Here is a 20,242-nt window from a genome sequence, read left to right on the forward strand (position 1 = left end):
TACACACACACCCCACCCCTTACCGAGATCAGTTTGTTTAAAAATATCCCCCCCCCCCCCCCACACGAGATCAGTTTGTTTTAGTAAGCTAATAAACCATGCGAAAGAACATTATTACACTTATTCATCAGTCCTCCTCTCTCTGTGTGTCTGTCTTAAATTCAGTCTTCCTTTCTGACGGAAATCTGACAGACCAATAGAAGTGAACTTCAGAATTGTACATTCCACAACTTTTGCAGTCTCGTTTAACCACTGCTTATCAGATACTTTTGCATGCATCAATTGACACCTTTTTTTCCTACTCGAATATTATTCTCGTTAATTTACTACCTAATGAACTTTTAAAAATTAACAATTTCATAGTCAAGATGACATATTTCCAAATTAATGCACTGTTAAAAGTGTCGATGATATGGATGAGGGAAAAACTAGGTGATGGATAAGAAAGGCAGATATCTTATGAAATGGGCGAACGAAATATATAATATTATATATATATATATATATATATTATATATATATATTATATATATATATATGTGTATATATATATATATATTATATATATATTATATATATATATTAAGTATACTATATATATAGTATATGTAGTTATTATATATGTATTATATATATGTAGTAATATTATGTATGTATTTATATGTATGGATATATTATATATATATATATATATATATATATAATATATATATATAGACATATTCTATATTATATATTATATATATATATAATTATATATAATATATATCTATATATATCATATTACATATATATATATATACAAGGTGATTGCGACAGAACAGGGTTGGAGGAAAAAAATCAAATTTAACTAGACTTGACATTCCGAGTTATAGACTTATTTAACTGGTTTGAATAAACTTGTAATAACACATCAACAGCTTCAAAAGAAAATTATGGATTTCAGGAAATCAAAATGAAAAAGACAAGTGGCCGAATTTTCATTCGGCCCTTGTGTGTAACAGCGCCACATCAAGACGTATTCCCTGTATTTCTCATTTTTTGGTTGAATTTAAGTCAAATTAGATACAATTCTGCTTGTAATACCTAATCTTAAAACTGTAAATGTTGTATATTTTCTCTAAGAAAAGATCAAATGATAGAACTGTAGATATTGTATATTTTCTCTAATAAAAGATAAAAATGAAAAACACTCATCTATGCTAGACTGCAACGTGAAGCATATTGAAGGATATGAGACACGAGTTCCTTCTCTTAATCCCAAAAGCAAAAGAAGAGACTGTTAGATTTCCAACTCCCTGTACGTAAATTCAACTATGATTTGATTTAAAAAATCTGCTATGGTTTGATTTAAAGAAAAAAAAATCACCATCGGCATAAAGTAACAGGAAAATCAACGTATCATTAATTTCTGTACGCTGTCTTTACTCACTGGGGGAAGAACAGATGAAGAATAACTACTCGAAATCAATGATGGATAAACGGCTACTTGAAGCTAAAATAGGGAATCGAGCTCACTTGAATGCAGTTGCAATGGCAATCCTTATACAAAATCAATCCACGAAACCGAAATGAATAAAACTGACCAAAACAGCCACAATCCCTGGCTTTGCATCTACTGTATTCTTAAAGAGAGCTAGTGATGGCAGATATCGGCATACCATTTTGGGTTATCAGTTTACTTCCACTTCCGAATTTCCCTTTTCCATGAAATGCATATGATCTGCAAATCTCATAATACGTCCACTTAAAAGCTCAATAAATCTACAATTTAATGATGATTCTCCTAGACGCATTAACTGTAACTCACTCTCTTTCTCTCTCTCTCTCGACAGAATAGAGGATCCCAAGCTACAAAATATCATTTATAGACAATAAAAAAAATCTACGGGGTTTCGCCTTTAAAGAATCATATGGACATAAAAAAATCTACGGGGTTTCGCCTTTAAAGAATCATATGGAATTGCAGCCGACAACGTACTTTCACTTTCAACTTTTAAAATCCGTAGACTACTGTATGCTCAAAGCTTATTCGGTTATCAGCGCATACTTAAAGTATGCATCTTCAATGAGGAAACATTTCAACATTTCTTGTTAGAAGTAAACGCGTCTCTGTCGAGGGAGCTTGATGATGTGCGTACTACGGGTATCAGTGAGGAATTGCTCAGACAACAGTACTCAGGAACGTCAACTTCCATGTGCGTCACATAGTATTAAAGTTTCGTTGACACACCTGAAGCTATGTGAAATGGCATCTTGTCCAACATGCCTTACTGCATCCTATTTAACCTGCGTACTTATAACAACCAAACAACTCGCTTACAAATCGTAAATGCTATGTACTGTACCCCTGCCAATGGCGTGAGCACCTAAACAACAACCGAAATGTGAATTCAATGCAAGGATACATCCTTTGCATACACCCACTTTAACACTAAGGGGAAGGGTCTACTATTAGCAGTTCCCACATAAGGATGGCGAGCCACTGGGTTGATGAATCTCACTGCAAACCTTCGACATTTTAAAACAATGGTGTTTCCTCGTGTCGATAAACGCGCATTTGCATTTAACGAAAAACAATTGTTAAAAAGTTGTTCACCACTTCGACTATATTGTAATGATTTATTGCCCAGTTAACTAATGAGTTACTTAATACCACGATATACACATTCAGCCAGAACTATAATATAGACTGCTCTGTCGATCCATTAAGAAAAACATGCTAGAGTAGCATTCCTCCATGTCAGAAAGGTTAGATAGGCAAATTTCATGATTCGCTCATGCTTCCATTATTGCAACCTAAGACCTTGAACACACAAAACACACACACACACACACACACACACACACAGAGAGAGAGAGAAGAGAGAGCGGATAGAGAGAGAGAGAGAGAGAGAGAGAAGAGATTTACGAAAAACGTGATATGTACCCTCCTTCACATCGTAAGCAACCATTACAGCAGTTTTGTTTAGGTCTTCCTTTACGAGCTTTCCATAAAAAATAAAAGGACCACGCTCCAACACCTATTTCATAATTTCTCCTATTACTTAGGTTACCTCTTCCCTTACTACATTTCCGATTTATCTCTCGTTTGAGCATTGCAGTCTTCCTTTCTCTCTATGTGACGAAACCATGTCAAAATACACACACACGAATCATTCCTCCCGATTTCTTTGAAAATCTTCCCTCATCCAGACATATCTTACCCACCCCGCGCAGCCACAGTATTCACTTCTAATGCCTTTACATTCTAAACATCTTAATCGCACTTCTTACATCCCCACCAGTAACTTCCACGAATATTTTCAAAGTAAACTTTACCCTCTTGGAATTGGAATACAAGAATTTGGGTAAAAGACCAAGTGCTGGGACCTAGAGGTCATTCAGCGATGAGAGGAAAACTGAAAGTAAAGGTGGTTTTCAAGTTGTACCAGGAGGATAACCTCGGGGTTGCATTATGAAAATTGTTGGAAGATGGTGGAAAGTAAGATGGAAGAAAAAGAATATGAATGGGAGGCATAGTATAAAGAATGAAATTAGCTGTAGCTAGGGCAGAACTGCAGAAGCTAGGGCAAAGAACCTAAGTAATAACTGTAAAGTTTCAAAAAATTTCCAAAATACTCACTTCCCTAAGCGACACCTCTTTCTAATCTCATAACCAAGCCAGAATTTAATTTTGCATATCTCGACTTCAGTGTTACTGTTTTCCTGGCACACCCTACTTTCCCAATAAAATCTTCCACCCACAACCTTCAATTAACTGCAAGATTAACTTTCCTAACTCTAAACAGTATTTACACAGCAGTCATAGAGAAGGTCACAGGGCTACCAACCGCATCCAAAAGAAATATAACGAGAACCAGATCAACAGCATCCTCTAGGGTCGCCCCCACCAAGATGGAGTGGTGTATGCCAGGTCAATACTCACAGCCAATATCACTTTGACGAATACAGGTTTCCCAGACATAATCAGTGGATATTTGCAATCAGATAGGGGAGAAAAAAAGTGATCCGTGTAAAGACTTATTCAACGTGACTATTCCCTAATCAGAAAGTCAAACCAAGCACTTTCGCCTTTATTTTCTTTTCTTGTGCTTCGACAATGCCTTGATTTGACTTTATGCCTATCATTTTTCCGTGGTATATTTGCTTATATAACGTAGTCAATAGTCATATGCATCTAGTACTGTGATTTTTATGCACACACTTACACACACTGTCCTCGACTTAAGGCAGGGATCCGTTCCAGCACCGCGCTGTAAGTTGATTTCTGCCGCAAGTCAAGTTTTTCGCCGAAATGGCACTTTAACAGCATTCATAGCATCATAACTTGATACTTGATGTTGCATCAAGTTACAAGATTGAATTGCTGTATGTCAAGGAAGCACTGTGTATGTATATGTATATGTATATGTATATATATATATATATATGTATATATATATATATATATAATATAATATATATATATATAATATATATTGTATAGTATATATATACATAATTAATATATATACATATACATATACATATATATATATATATATATATATATATATATATATAATATATATATATATATATATATATATATATATAAACATTCGCCAGTTATCAGGGGGGGTTCAGTTCTCGGCGGGGTGCTGATAACCCAAACCCGTCATTAACCGAAACTCGGCGATTCATGGCGCTTATGGATAACCAAGCTGTGCCCTTCGCTACTTCTATTTGATAACATAGCCAAAGAAAGTAATCTTTGTGAAAGGAACAACAGCTCTTGACAATCACTAGGGTGTAATAAATATAATTTGGATAAATTCTGCAGTAAATCTACATACCATACTAAAACATTAGCTACATACCTAGATTAGATAAAGTAACCTAGCAAACAGAATTTCAATTAAACAGCTCGATAACCAAACAGCATGTCATCCTTCAGAGTACTGAGTATCCAACTGTGATTTTAAAACATATTTTATCATGCTGTAATGAAAAACTCACAGTATGGAAGCACTTGAAAAATCCAAAAAAATATCTGTCAACTTCCAAATAAGTCATTTTAAATATTCAAAATTTAGTAATTTCCTGTATATACTGTAACTTAAAAACAGATTTTTGGGGCAGGATAGCAGTAAGAGAACTTTAAAGATGTCCCTTGGGTTCAGTGCATTCATGAACATAATGAAATAACATTTCTGAAACAGTAAAAATTTCCTTCTAATTTTCAAAAGGGCCAACGGTTTCAAATCTTTTTAGTGTTCACAATACCCATCAGGAAGATGCATCTGCTTCATATGGCCAAGATTAAATAATTATTTTTGTGTGTTGTGAGAAATATCTTATGGTTTTCTGGAATATCAAATACCCAAGTTAACATTTTGATCACCTATATAAAATTCTATTTTCTGCAGACCATATCCCATAGGGATATTATGTCTGTATCCTTTAATTACAGAAAAATATATTCCGTCAACTCACCAAAAACAGATTAGACAATGGTTCTCAAACAGGGGGGTTATATTTAGAATGCACCTTTTGAGAAAAGACAATTTCTGGAAAAGGGGGGAACGAAATTCTGACAAATGGTAAAAAGGGGGGGGATGATGTTCTGACATAGAGAATTTTTTTTTTGAGAACCTCTGGACAAGAGTAACCATTATACCTGAACTAGATGTGTCAACAACTGAACTGTAAATAGTTGTTCAGTATTAACCTCTCTCACCAATTTGTGCCTTCAGAATTAAAATCTTTCCTAATTCGTGCACCTAACTGTACTCATTTCCTATCCTTAACCATTAAAAATCTCAATGTTAACATGTCCAGTGAATTATACCTCATGTATTTTTGAAACAAGACACCATCTTGAAATTTTACAGCAACCAAAACAATCAGCTTGACAATCATTGTTAAATTCAGCTGGGAAAGTCTGGGATTTTTTTTTATAATTAAAGATTTACAATTTTAACGACTCAGATTACTTTGCAGTTTCCTTGTTTGTATACCAAAATTCCCGAAACAGTAATTTTGGTTTGGTGTTTCAGAATTTTGATTTGTTTAAATAAATTGAAAATGTTTTCTTTACATTTTGCTAATTAGTATCTTGCATCTTCTACAGAACTGTATTGTTATAACAAACAGCATATCTAGGTTACAAAACATTCTATTTTCCTGTTATTTGTGTTTGCAATTTACACAAATTCTTAATTTTACATACCTATCAAAAACAAAAATCGATATTTGCTTACATTAAAGGAAATATTTCTCAGCAATTACATTTAACTGTTGATGAAATGGCTAGATAAATTCAAGAGGACCTGAGAGTTTTAAGACAAGTTTGTACATTTGAGGGCACAATTACAATACGTACTTTAAAATTTATTGGTAGACACTCTGCAACTTAGACACTTTGCATTATAAGTTTACTTCAAATTTATTGGTGGGCAGCCTGCAACTAGGACACTGCATTATTATAATTTTTTATTTTATCTTGAAAACATATAACCCCACCTCAAACATTTACTTTTCTGGTTTAGATTTTATCTGTAATTTTCCATGCAAATATCTTTGGCAGTAAAAAAAAAAAAAAAAAAAATACCAAGTCATTTGTCAGGGGTGGTATGCCACTGCAAATATTATAAGAATGGTTAGAAAATGCAGTGGTACAGCTTATCAAATAACAAAATCCTACTTTTACAACACACTGGCAATTGATACATACTGAAACCACAACTCTGTTGTCAACAAGGTTAGGTTAAAAAAAAAAAATTATTATTCAAAATTTAAAGGTTTACATATGTTAAGAGTTTACTAAGAGTTGATGCACAGTTTATTTTATAAATTTTTTTCTCTTATTTTATACAGGCTACAATAGCAATCCATCCCATTCCAGTGTAAGTTCATAGTACAATATAGCTTTACCGAATTCTTATTAATGTTTTGCTGTCCACTACTATGAATTAATTAACTTTACAGATTACTTTCATATATTCACAAGCTTTATACTATAAAGTACTTTTATATTAAAACATCTCAGTATGTTTTCTTCACATTCTGTTGTTCAATTTTAACTAGTACCCTATCTATATACTATATTCTATGAAAATTACTGAAGCATGTATACATACATATAGAAACAGAAACAAAAGCATATCTCAGAAATTTCTGTTCCTATACATCACTTATTTTCACGGCAACGTTCTTGTTCAATATCTGTTAAGTAAGACGATGTATAATCTCAGCCACCTTTACAATTGTGGAAAATGCTCCCATCTACAGTGCTTTTCCTATCTTGAAATCCAGTTTAAGTTGGGAGGATCTATTCAAACAGTTTCCTAGTAAATTTCAATATTTTGTTTGAATTTACATTTTCGTAGAAGTTATACTATTACCCTAAGAAATGAGATATTATATAAGGAAAAACACACAAGAGCAAGAAGGAAAAACACACAAGAGCAAGAAGGAAAAACACACAAAGAGCAAGAAAAGGTATGATAAACCCCAAGTCTTCAGCAAGAAAAGGAAAGTTTAATCCCATCTTCCATTCTCTTTGGGTCCACAGAAAATACTTTTTGATGTATTCAGATTATTTCAAAAGCAAAGTAAGCCGAACTTTCAAATACACTAAAAACTGAAGCAAACTTTTTCTTCTTTTTTTTACAATTTCTCTTTGAACTTTATTTTAAATAAAAAAGAATAAATCATTTCCTAAAATGCTTAAAACTTTAATACCTCTCATTTCATCTTTTCAGATTTTTTGTAGGAATAGGTCGTCAACCAGTATGTTATCTCTTATTCTGCCATTTCTCACTTTGGAAGAATGGGTAATCTCTAGTCACTCACAAGCAGCAGAAGCATGGGATTGGCAACTGCACTAGTGCACAATTGTCCTGGAGACTGAAGTTACAGTATACACATAATCAGCACTTGCAAGCTCTTCTCCAACTAAGCATGGACCAAGGAAAACCAGGCAATGGCTGCTGCTGGCTGCTGCTGAATGAGCAGGCAGACCTATGGGTCCCATAAAAAAAACCCTCATTTCTGACTCACTGAGATTTTAAGGTCTTGTGTGGCCAGTAAAGCCTACAAAGCCATGACCTGGGGTTGAACTCGAGACCAAGAATAAGCAAAGCCAACATCACTACCACAAGTTCCTTGAAATCTATGCACATATTTATTTCGACATGAAACCACAGCAGAACCTTCAAGGTCATCCTTTGGGACAAAATTAATCTCTGAAAAGCTGGATGTGCTCCTTAATTAATAACTTTCCATTACTTTCAGCTTCTGGCTCCCTTCAAGAGATTATTTATCGAAAGTGTCATGAATCAGGCAGTCAACGACCAGGTGGCTAATAACTTTCAAATACAACATACTTAATATTTTGGGATACCAGAAAAGATTGTAAACATCATTATGGATTTGCGTAGTGGAACTTGTGGGTAGTGGTAGATGGTAGTTTTACAGATGCATTTGAGGTCAAGACTGGAGTACTACAAGGCGGAATACTGTCCCCTCTACTGTTTATTATGGTGATTAATCATGTTATGACCAAGGTAAAGCAAGGAATGAATAATAGCATACAATGGAAAGGGGACCAGAGATTGTGATCTTGAATATGCGGATGATATAATTCTATTTGCTTCTATAATGGCTGAAATGCAGGAAATGATATAGACAAGTTAGTAGTGGAGGGGAGAAAGGTTGCATTGGTGATCAACCACAGAAAGACTAAGGTCATGCAGATTCAGAGTGGTGATCAGACAATCACTAGGTACAGAATTCAGGGAGAGAATAGGGAGGGCAGAACCAGCAATGAGCATGCTAAAAAAAAGTTTGGAGGTCAAATCAAATATCAGTTCACAGCAAAATCAAAATATATATTTCACTTGTAAGATCAATATTAACTTATGGGCACCAATTGTGGTACAGCACGGTGACAACTGATGTAAAATTTCTTGCCTTTGAGAATAAAGCACTGAGAAGGATTTTGGGAATCAAATGGCAGCAGCATATAACAAATGCAGCGATTCGGGAGGTGGCAGGGGTGCCCAATGTGAACGATATAGTTAGATTATCAAGATGGAGATGGATGGGGCATACTTTAAGAAGAGAAGATGAGTTAGTCCAGGATGTAACTGAATGGAAGCCGCTGGGCAGTAGAGGACGTGGTAGACCAAGAGAAACGTGGCTTATGACAATGAGGAGGGAGGTTGAATCTGAGAATTGGGTTGAGCGCAGGGAGATGGCACAGGAAAAAGATATATGGCATGAATTCATTGAGGCCCTATGCATCCCGGGGTGCCAGAGGATTAAGTAAGACAAAAATATGAATGAAAAATAAAAGTAAAACTGGTGGTGAACTCCTATTCTGCATACCATAACCATGAACTAGTTTTTCAAATTCCTCTAAAGGACCTCTTTGGCCCCAGCGATATTACGTCCTGCCTCTACTTCTTGTCCGTAACCCTATGGTCTCTCTCCCTACCCAGCTGCCTAAATGCCTCGCCTCTGCACTAGTGGGTCTTCCACTTTCATTAAATAACGAACCCTTTTAGCAAGTCTTACGACTATCTAAATATGTGACTTATCAGGTGGTGTAAATCTATTTTTATGTCTACTTGTGATATAAATCCTGTCATATTAACCTCACCTTTCAGCATCCATAAGCAAAATATTCCAAGGGCATCTAACACCAGTTCTAGAGCTGTGGTAGAATTGAAGGGCAAAGTTTTATGGTTACAATGGGTGTGATGGAAAATTTTTAATCACAAACTCTTAGATTTTTTAAATGAATGAGAGAGTAAGGGAGACAGTACCATGGAACATATTGTATGCGGATGATATTGTTCTGTGTGCAGAGAGCAGGGAAGATCTGGAAGTGAAATTGGAAAGATGGAGACAAGTACTGGAGGACAGAGGAATGAGAATAAGTAGATCCAAGACAGAATATATGTGTACCACCACTGAGGGGGATGATAGAGAAAGTATTCAGCTTGGTGGAGAGCAAATAAGGAGAGTTGATAAGTTTAAGTATTTGGGATCTTTTGTTAACGCTGGAGGAAGTATGGAGAAGAAGTAAAACATCGGGTACAGGCAGGCTGGAACAACTGGAGAGCGGCTCGGTGGGAGTTCTTTGTGACAAAAGTGCCGCTTAGGTTAAAAGGAAAATTTCACAAGACGGTGGTAAGAACAGCAATGCTGTATGGTCGGAAACAGCAAGCATGAGAAAAGCAGAGCGGAAGAAGATGGATGTGGCAGAAATGAGAATGCTTAGGTGGATGTCTGGGGTAACAAGAGTGGATAGGATCAGAAATCGACTACGTAAGGGGGTCAACTAAGGTGGTGGAAGTATCAAAGAAAGTGCAGGAGGGAGGCTGAGATTGGTATGGACACCTGTTGAGGAGAGATGAGGACCACGCTGGGAGACATACTATGGGAGTGGAGGTGCAAGGAAGAAGAAAGAGAGGGAGACCAAGAAAGAGATGGAAGGACTGTGTGAGAGGAGATTTACATGAGAAGGGAATTGATGAGGCAGAAGCGCAAGATAGAAATAGATGGAAACGGCTCATCCGAAACGGCGACCCCATATAAAAATGGGAAAAAGCTGGGAAGAAGAAGAAGAAGAAGAAGAGAGAACTTGAATAATATGTCTTATAATCACAATAGAATTTGTACAATATGTATTAGAATCAAGATGTCTATAAAAACAAGCTGTCTGGCAAGAAAATCGAAGTACTTATCTATGGAAAACTTTTTTTTCTCTGGGTGTACTTTTTATAGAAGAATAATGATCGTTTGTTTGTATGGTGTTTTTACGTTGCATGGAACCAGTGGTTATTCAGCAATGGGACCAACAGCTTTATGTGACTTCCAAACCTTGTCAAGAGTGCACTTCTATCACCAGAAATACAATCTCTCACACCTCAATGGAATGCCCGAGAATCGAACTCGCGACCAACGAGGTGGCATGCCAGCACCATACCAACCACACCACACCCCGACCACACCACTGAGGGGCTTTGAATAGTAATTATTAAGCCTAAACCTAAACATCCAGCAATCCAAAAGTGTATAAAACTTTCAACAGTAAAAAAATATGCGAACCATCATATGTAGTACGTATACCTAATTAAACAAAAACCCAATTATTGTACATTAGCGTCCAAATGGTTTGCTGTGTACAAATGCACCTACAATAATGTCTTCTCAATAAAACTAGCAATCCATCTTTCTCCAAAATAATCTTTGAGAAATAAAAAATCTTGCACCTTGCATCATACCAATTTTCCATTACTTATATGTAGAAGATACACATATCAATCATTTGCAGCACTAAAAACTAAAAATGTTACTAGCATTAGTTTCAATGTCAAGTTCAACGGATCTACCCAAACACTTCCTAGAATTATCACAATGAAAATTAAATTACAGGGGGAAACTCTGAAACAAAAATTTCCTATGACCCCTTAAATCCTTACTTAGAAGCATAAATACTATTCAACTGTTGTCAGCAACAAAGGTGGTTTAACCAGAACTACAATACATTCAAATTTTGATGACTGACTATTACTAAAATTACTATATCATCTTCATTTAGGTTATCCAACCAGCTGTCATAGAAAATGTGCATTTCTTATATAACTTTTATGATTTCATGATTATCAGTTTAGATTTACGTAATCTAATGAACTTGACAATGCTTAAGAGGTAAAGAAATCCACTTACCTTCTGCTGTGTCTGAACATTCTGGGGCATCTTGTATAACTGCTGAAGTTGCTGCTGACACTGCTGAATTTCAAACCCAAAGTTCATCTGTGGTTGAACTGGATATGGTCCTTGAGGTCCCAGACCAGGGCTACCCATTGGGCCTTGCGGAACACCTTGGCCCATAGGACCACCTGGTGCTTGTGGATGCATCCCAGGACCCATCTGACCCATGGGGCCCATCTGACCTGGTGCAAGCTGGCCTGGCGGTAATGGTCCTTGTGCACCAGGAGGCATTGGACCCTGGGATACGGCAGGCATCTGGCCCTGTGGACCTGCCATCATTTGTCCAGGAGGACCTGTTGGAACTGGTATCTGGGTGCCTGGTGGCATAGGACCTTGAGTAACAGGTGGAACTGGACCTTGGGGGCCTGGAACTCCAGCCATCATTTGCCCTTGAACACTTGGTGGCATTTGGCCTTGAGAGCCAGGAGGCAGTTGACTTTGTGAAGATGGTGTCAATGGACCTTGAGAGCCTGGAGGAAGATGGCCTTGGGTTGCTGGAGTCATAGATCCTGGAGGCACTGGTGGCATCTGCCCTTGCGGGCCTGGTGGCATCTGTCCTTGTGGACCTGGAGGCATCTGTCCTTGAGGGCCTGGTGTCATCTGTCCTTGAGGGCCTGGTGCCATTGGTCCTTGAGGGCCTTGTGGCATCTGCCCCTGTGGGCCTGGTGGCATCTGTCCTTGAGGGCCTGGTGGCATCTGACCCTGGGGTACTGAAGGTATCTGCACTTGGGGTCCTGAAGGTGGCTGACCCTGAGATCCTGGTTGTACCTGACCTTGTGTTACCGAGGCCATCTGGCTTTGAGGGCCTTGTGTCATAATGCTTTGTGGACCAGGTGGCATCTGACCTTGAACACCTGGAGGCATCGGGCCTTGAGAACTCTGGGGCATTTGGCCTTGAGAACCTGGAGGCAACTGACTCTGAGGCCCTTGTGGCATCTGACCTTGATGTCCTGGTGGTAACTGACTTTGGACATTCTGCTGTACCTGACCCTGGGAACTTGGAGACATCTGACCTTGAGGTCCCGTCGGGGTCTGACCCTGCGAAGTTTGTGGCATCTGACTTTGCTGTGCTGATGGCAAACTTCCTGGAGTTGCTGGTGGTACTTGACCTTGGACATTCTGTGGCATCCCTGGGGCCATCTGACCCTGTGGTCCTTGATTCATTTTAACCTGACCAACTGGAGTCATTTGACCTTGTGGAACAGGTGATAACTGACCCTGCGGGCTAGATGTTAACTGACTGGGCAATGCACTTTGTAACTGTCCAGGCCCACCAAGCATTTGGCCTGGTCCACTTACTGTCATCTGATGTTGTGGGCCTCCTGGCATTGGCCCTTGACCAGTAGGGCCAAGCCCTGGTGCCATCTGAGACTGCATCGGACTCTGTGCACCTGCTGTGTTTTGACCCTGACCTGGTGCACCTGGTATTAGTTGTCCTTGTTGGTTAGTAGGAATATGACCGGGTGGTTGAATAGGCATCTGATTTTGACCCATTAGTGGTGCCCCTGGCATTGAATTGCTGGGGGTAGTAGTGCCAGGTAATCTAGGAGGCATTTGGCTGCCTGCCATAGGAGGCATCTGGCCAGGCATCCCTGGCTGCATCTGTCCCATTTTACCAGGAGGCATCTGTCCCTGAGGTCCATAAGGGCTAGATCCCACCATTCTATAAACACCTTGTGACATAGGTTGGGTGTATGGTCCTTGCGGCCCTGAGTACCTCATCATGCTTGCTCCTTGGGGACCACAAGGTGCCATACCCATCGGCCCAGCTGTGTTTTGTATACCATTTGCATGCATACCATTTGGAGTCATAGAATTTGAAGGGATGCCATTAGATGATATAGGATTTGGCATCATACCATTTGGAGTCATAGTGGATGTCTGTACAATTCCTTGAGTGGTAGTTGTGGTAGGCACGTTGGTGGGTGCTGATGGCGAATGACCAGCTAAACTTGTCTGTGTTGGTCCATTTACTGCTGTTACAACTGTAGTAGTGGGGCTGGAAGCAGCCTGTACTTGAACACTATCACTAAAAGATTCACTGTTAGATACACTATTGACGGCACTATTCACTATACTACTACAAACACTTTGAGTTGACACTGGTCCATTACTCTGAGACACTAATGCACTTGATGTACTATTATTTGGAGTCAAACTTCCATCACTAACATTAGAAATACTGTCTGGTATAGAGTCTTGTCCTTGATGTGTTGATAAAGGGGACTGTTGTTGACTTATTGGTGGAGGCGGCCTCTGGCCAGGTACTGTATTCGCTTGCATAAAGTTACCTTGCTGAAGGAAATTCTGCTGGGCGACAGGTCGAGATTGTTGCCACTGCTGCGGGGACATTGCTGGCCTTGCAACTGGCCCTAACCCTGGTGACATAGGTGGTCGTGTGGGTCCAGGAGCAAGACCAGGGGACATAGGAGGTCTACTTGTTCCAGGTCCTAGACCAGGGCTTAACGGTGTGCCCATAGATGACCGATTTACTTTTCCAGGTGACATTGGAGCTCTAGTTCCAATTGGACTTGGCACTCCAGAGGAACCTGTATACATGCCAGGAGATGGCATAGGTTGATTGGGAGTTGTACAACGCTGGCTGGTAGGTGTATTTCTACCCGCAATGACATTTGGTTTAACCATACCTTCCAGCTGTTGTAAACTAGAACTTGGACCTCCAGCAGCTACTGTTGGGATAGGAGAGGCACTGGACGAAGGAGGCATGGAAGCTGGCGAAGATACTGGTGTTGTCATTCCTAAATTAGAATTTGGCCTTGCATGAGGAGACATACTACGTGGCATTGGGGACATCTGAGGTCTTGGAGAGGGCTGTGCATGGGGAGACATTTGTGGAGAAGCCTGGGGAAATGGTGCTCTATAACTTGGGGTGCCATTTGGTACCTGAGAGCCAGGGTATTGGTTCATGTCACCTTGCTGAGGTCTTGGTCCTCCCACCATAGGCTGGCCAGCAAGATGCTGCTGCTGCTGCTGCTGCTGTGGAGGTGGCTGTTGACCAGCCATAGGAACTTGGCCCTGAGGATACTGTCCCATCTGATATGGCTGTCTAATACCCTGACTTACAGCATACTGTTGTGGCTGATTTGGTGCAGGTTGAGGTGCTCCAGGATAGGGACTCATACTTGGGGAGTTGGAAGCCATTGGTCTCTGGGGATCATACCCAGGATATGGGGGTCTTGGTGTACCTTGATAAGTTATGCCCTGAGAACCAGGTGGGTAACCCTGACTCATACTTTGGGGTGCCATGCCCTGGTAGTTCTGTGGAATGTTTGGTTGCATAGAGCCTCCCATATTTGAATTACTCATACCTTGATTTTGATATGGCGGCATACCTGGCTGGGAATAGTTAGGCTGTTGATAATTACCCGGCATCTGATTATACGGAGACGGCTGACTACTCCAATTAGGTACAACACTCTGATTTGGCTGTACAGGTCTTTGGGCATACATATCTTGACCAGCAGGCTGATAGGATGGGCGATATTGGCCCCCTTGGTACTGGTTCATGGGAGGCTGTTGCTGGCCAGGGGCCCCAGCATATGGATAACCAGCCCCAGGACCTGGGCCAACATACATGGCCTGAGTTGAGGGAGGGGGTCCACCACCCATATTCATCTTCTGGCCCGGCCCCTGGGGTGGTGGTCCCCCTGCCCCAGATCCTATACTAGTGTAAGATGGCTGGGTGTAGCTATTGAGGTCCATCTCTGAAACGGAGACAGGTGTTGGACCAGAGGGGCTACCAAAACCATCGCCCTCAAGATCCAAGTCACCCAAGTCTCCGTCTCCGAACAGGCCGGACAGGTTATCCATCATTAATAAATTAGATTATAAATAATTATCAAATACTCATCATACTGCAGTTGTAACTCATCGTGTGCTACACGTTGCAGCCACGCTCATCCTGAAAGGAGAAGAAAAAATCCAAATAAATATGAGAACAGCTACTCAACATTAACAACAGTGAATAAAGCCATCCTTTGACAGCAACATAAGATATAGAAAATTACTAAAAACAATCAACATTTACAGATATAAACAGCAAAATAGACCATTTTTAAATAACATGGTACATATACAATAAAGTTAGTTCACAAGTTCCTTAGAAAATACCTACTTGAAGAAATAAAACATTTGTAATACGTATTTGTATATATATATACAATAATTCAGCAGTGCTGGGTAAATAAAAATACTATTAAGGGGTTACAAACTCCAATACCAATAGTAACAAACATGATGCCTGCTGGTATAAGTAACCTTATAACTAAGCAAGAGTTCTGATTTTGTCCTCAAATACATATTCATTAAAATACAAAAAAACTACAATTCTATTGAAACTCATACCCCTTCAATAACACATTAAAGAGGAAAACCATGAACTACTACTGCAATCTAACTGAAGAGAAAAGGATACATACAAGTCTAGGGAAACACAGACCTGAGTTATGGCTAATTTGGTAGGAAAAATTTACATAAAAGAAGAGCGTGATCAACACTGTCACATGAACACAATACATACCATACCAAGCGTTGTAGATTCTTGCCGCTGTGCTTCTGCTGCAACTTGTCAGTAACAGAGGGGAAAAGCCATACGCTTATGATGGAAACAGCACAAAGCTAACATAATCGTGACAGCTTCTCCCTTCTGCAAATGACAGTACCTGGATTCTTGTCTGCAAAAAGTTCAGCATAGCATACTTGGGACTAACATTTATAAATAGAGAGAGAGAGAGAGAGAGAGAGGAGAGAGAGAGAGAGGAGAGAGAGAGAGAGAGTATCTTATGAATAGGGTTAAAATAACCTCATCAGTTCTCCAGTTTTGATGGTGTGAAACCTGACGAGCATTTTTTTTTTATATGCTCCATCCTGGCTGCAACCCACAATAGAAAATTAGCACTGCTTAAGTCTACAGAGGCATACTGGAATTTAGAAACCAAATCCAATCATCTTTTTACAGTCTAAGATTGAAAACTGGCAAAAGAATACCTTGTCCAACCCGTGCTGTGTGAACTTAAGATACTCTTTTACTCCTTTGTTGATTAGTTGAGATACAGTACACCTCCCTTGTATAAAGTAGTGTTGATAAGCTCAAGTCAAATGTCTGGACATTGCTATTCCTACAATTTATTCAAAGATTTTAATAAAGAGGGATGCTAGTAAAAGACAGTATGATTGGAGGATAGAGCTTTCACTGACTAAAGTGTTGGACAAGAGATTGCTTACTTGGGTCTTGTCAGTCCAGTTTTATACTAGTATTCCAATATAATTTTCAGAAAGCCAGGTTTATTCTAAAAGGGTCAATTTCCTTTGAGATAAATCACTCAAAATTATGTGAGAAATATTACCTGATGACTGGTTTCAAATACAGGGGGATAGAGATTACCTTGTACAGAATTTTAGTGTTCATGCCTACACTGGATACTACACTTTCAGTCTAGTACACTAGGGTAAAATGTTTAAGTTTCCATATTTTCAGTGGAACTCCAGCCAGCCTAACTGGCCATAGGTAGCTGGATGTGGGGACATACTGGAAAGGAATAGTCTACAGCTGGTCTAATCACAGTCATCCATGGTGTGTACATGGCATTGAAAGCTTTCTGAAAATTTTATTAACATCCATGCTGTCTGTTTAGGACAATTTGGAAAATTTCTGACAAAATGATTAGACCACGTTAAATTGCAGAAGTGTTAGCCTAATACCCAGATCTTTCACTTGATGCTTTATAGTACTGTTATAGCATTCCAACAAAGAGGATTGAAAAAAAAATTACCCAGGGAATTATCAAGGTTACAAAACTCCAGCGCAAACAGCAAAATGCATAAAATTGGCTCAAATCACTCAAAGAAAACAGAAAATTAAGTTCCATTCACCCACAGGTACAGGCATAGCAGCCTAATGATTCATGAGAAGAGAGCAACTCACATTCACTCAAAAGAAAAGAATAAAAGAAATCTCAAAGAAAAAGCCTAAAGAGGATATACTAGTAATCACTCTGAAAAAACCATAAAAGTTCCAATCTCTCATTAAGATGAACCCCTGTAGAGGGCACAATCACTCACCCAAAGTTACAAAGTTTGTACAGCCTCTCTCTCTCTCTCTCTCTCTCTCCTCTTCTCTTCCCTCTCTCCTCTTCTCTCTCTCTATCTCTCTCCTCTCTCTTCTCTCTCTCTCTCTCTCTCACCTGAAGCTCAAAATTCCATAAAAAAAACCTAATTTCCTTCCACTAAGAGAAAAGGCATGAGAAGATTCCAATCACATGCAAAAGCTCAAGAGGCTCCAATAATTAAAAGAAAAATTAGAAAAAAAAAAAAAAACTCAATCACTTAGAAAAGCCTGAAGAGGCTCCAGCTGGCACAGGAAATCCCAGAGACTTAGCAGTCAAGGAAAGCCAATGGAGGATAACATTACCAAAATCATGATGCCGATCACTGCATACATTATCCAAAGCAAACAGCCAAAGAAACTCTAAGCATTCAAAAATAACACTGAAAAGATGATCTATTCCCCTTGAATAGCCCACAGCAATTCCAAGAGCTTGGAGGAAAAGACGAAAGAAAGCCCAATCACTCGTACAAAATCCTGAACAAGGCCAAAGAAGTTCTTATTATTCTCAATGAAAATTAATGTATGAAATCTAGGCAACATGTCAACTGCTGGGGCTAGGGAGGCCATTCAATGCCATAACTCACAGGAAACCACAATGAAGCTCCAATCTCCGACAGGAGACATAATTCCACTAACAAAAATAAAATATTAAAATTTTGACCTCTTGCTTGCAATAACACACACGCTCCAATCATAGGCAAAAGCTAAATAAAAGCAACAAAATTTCATCAAAACTGATTAAAAAAAAAAAAATGATACAGAAGCTCCACTATCTAAAGAGAAGTGGCTAGAATGGCCCAGTCAAAAAGAAATTATCTAAATGGTTCGTTAAGACCTCAGTTACCCCTAAATCTTGATTACTCTAAAAATACTCAATCATTCAAAGCAAATCTAAAATACTACAACCTCTGACATTCTACAATACTCTAATCACTCTAACAGATTACCACAGTCTTAATCACTCAATAATGACTAAATTACTCTTATAATATCCACACGCAAGGTAGGAGCTAAAATATTAAACTGTCATCACCTATAGGCAAAGTCCCCTAATTCAGAGCAAAAAAAAAAAAAAAAAAAAAAAAAAAAAAAAAAAAAAAACTGTTCCTGTCATTTAAATAAAGAGGCAACAGTCACTTGTAAACAGACCAAAGCCAAAAACTCACTAAAAAACAATCAAAACTGCACCAAATCACATGCAGGAAAAGAACAAGGAGACTCCACTTACTTATGGGAATACGTGGATCTTTCCTAGATAGAGACCCCCACAGGTTTTAATACGGTATACCTTTGCGGAGTGTTTAGTGCAAGCCCATTGGGGATTACCGTAAAAATATAAAAACTGATGGGTGTCACAATCTAGGAAAGATCCAAACACATCTATGAAACACCAATCACTTGTAGAGGAAAAGCACAATGACACTACAGTATTAACAGAGAAAAAGCAAAGCTATTCCCACCACTCAAAAAAGCCAACAAAGCTTCAAACAATCAAAGATCAAAGCAAATGAGGATCTAAACAAAATCAGGACTAAGTAAATGAGAGTTAAATCACAAAAGCAGGCCAACAAAGGTACAAAAGCACAGACTACAGTACTTCAAACACAGAAAAAGGCCAACAAACCCAAAAATCTCTCATGAAAAAGTGAATATGGCTAAAAAATTATGAAAAAGTGAATGTGGCTACAAAACTCACAAGAAATTAGCAACAATGCTAAAAAAAAACACAGTTAAGGCAAGCATTTCAAAAACAAAAAGAAGACAAGACCCCTAAACATTCACAGTAAAAGGCTATCAAAGCTCTAAATACTCGTATGTAAAAGCAAACTAGACTACAAACATTCATAAGAAATGACAAATATGATTCAATCTTCTCTGAGGCAAAATCTAAGCTCCTTTATCCACATTCAACATTTCTGGTGCTCCACTCTCCTGCAGGAACGAGTCTCTAACCACTCACAGGCAAAGGTAAACAGGGCTCCAACCACTCACAGGAAAAGGCAAGCAACCCTTTACTGGAAAGGGCAAACAAGAGCTCCAACAATCTTCCTCAAGAAAAGGGAAATGGGGTTCCAGCCACTTACTGGAAAGTAAAACTGGGCTCCAATCACTAATAGGAAAAGGAAAATGTGGCTCAATCACCCTCAAGAAAAGGTAACTGGGGTTTCAGCTGCTCACAGGAAAAGGAAAATTGGGCTCCTACCACTTGAGAGGGAAAGGAAAATTGAGCTCCAACCACTCAGGAAAAGGCAAATGAGCCTTTGACCAATAGTAGGGAAAACAAAGGAGGTTCCAATTACTTAAAAGAAAATGGCAATGAGGCTAAAATCAGTCTAGTCAATGATG

General features: G+C 38.8%; 1 protein-coding gene across 6 annotated transcripts in view; it reads right to left on the reverse strand.

The window, feature by feature from the left end:
* The window catches only part of LOC135224627 (chromodomain-helicase-DNA-binding protein 7-like), a 271,651-nt gene that overhangs the window by 230,259 nt on the left and 21,150 nt on the right, over nt 1-20,242 (reverse strand). For all 6 annotated transcript variants that reach the window (XM_064263825.1, XM_064263824.1, XM_064263819.1 and 3 more), the window contains one exon: nt 11,725-15,691. In XM_064263825.1, the coding sequence (XP_064119895.1) occupies nt 11,725-15,603 (3,879 nt within the window). In that variant the 5' untranslated portion in view covers nt 15,604-15,691. The remainder of the gene's footprint in view (nt 1-11,724; nt 15,692-20,242) is intronic.

This window comes from Macrobrachium nipponense, chromosome 12 (assembly GCF_015104395.2).
Source record: "Macrobrachium nipponense isolate FS-2020 chromosome 12, ASM1510439v2, whole genome shotgun sequence".
In the NCBI taxonomy this organism is placed as follows: Eukaryota; Metazoa; Arthropoda; class Malacostraca; order Decapoda; family Palaemonidae; genus Macrobrachium; species Macrobrachium nipponense.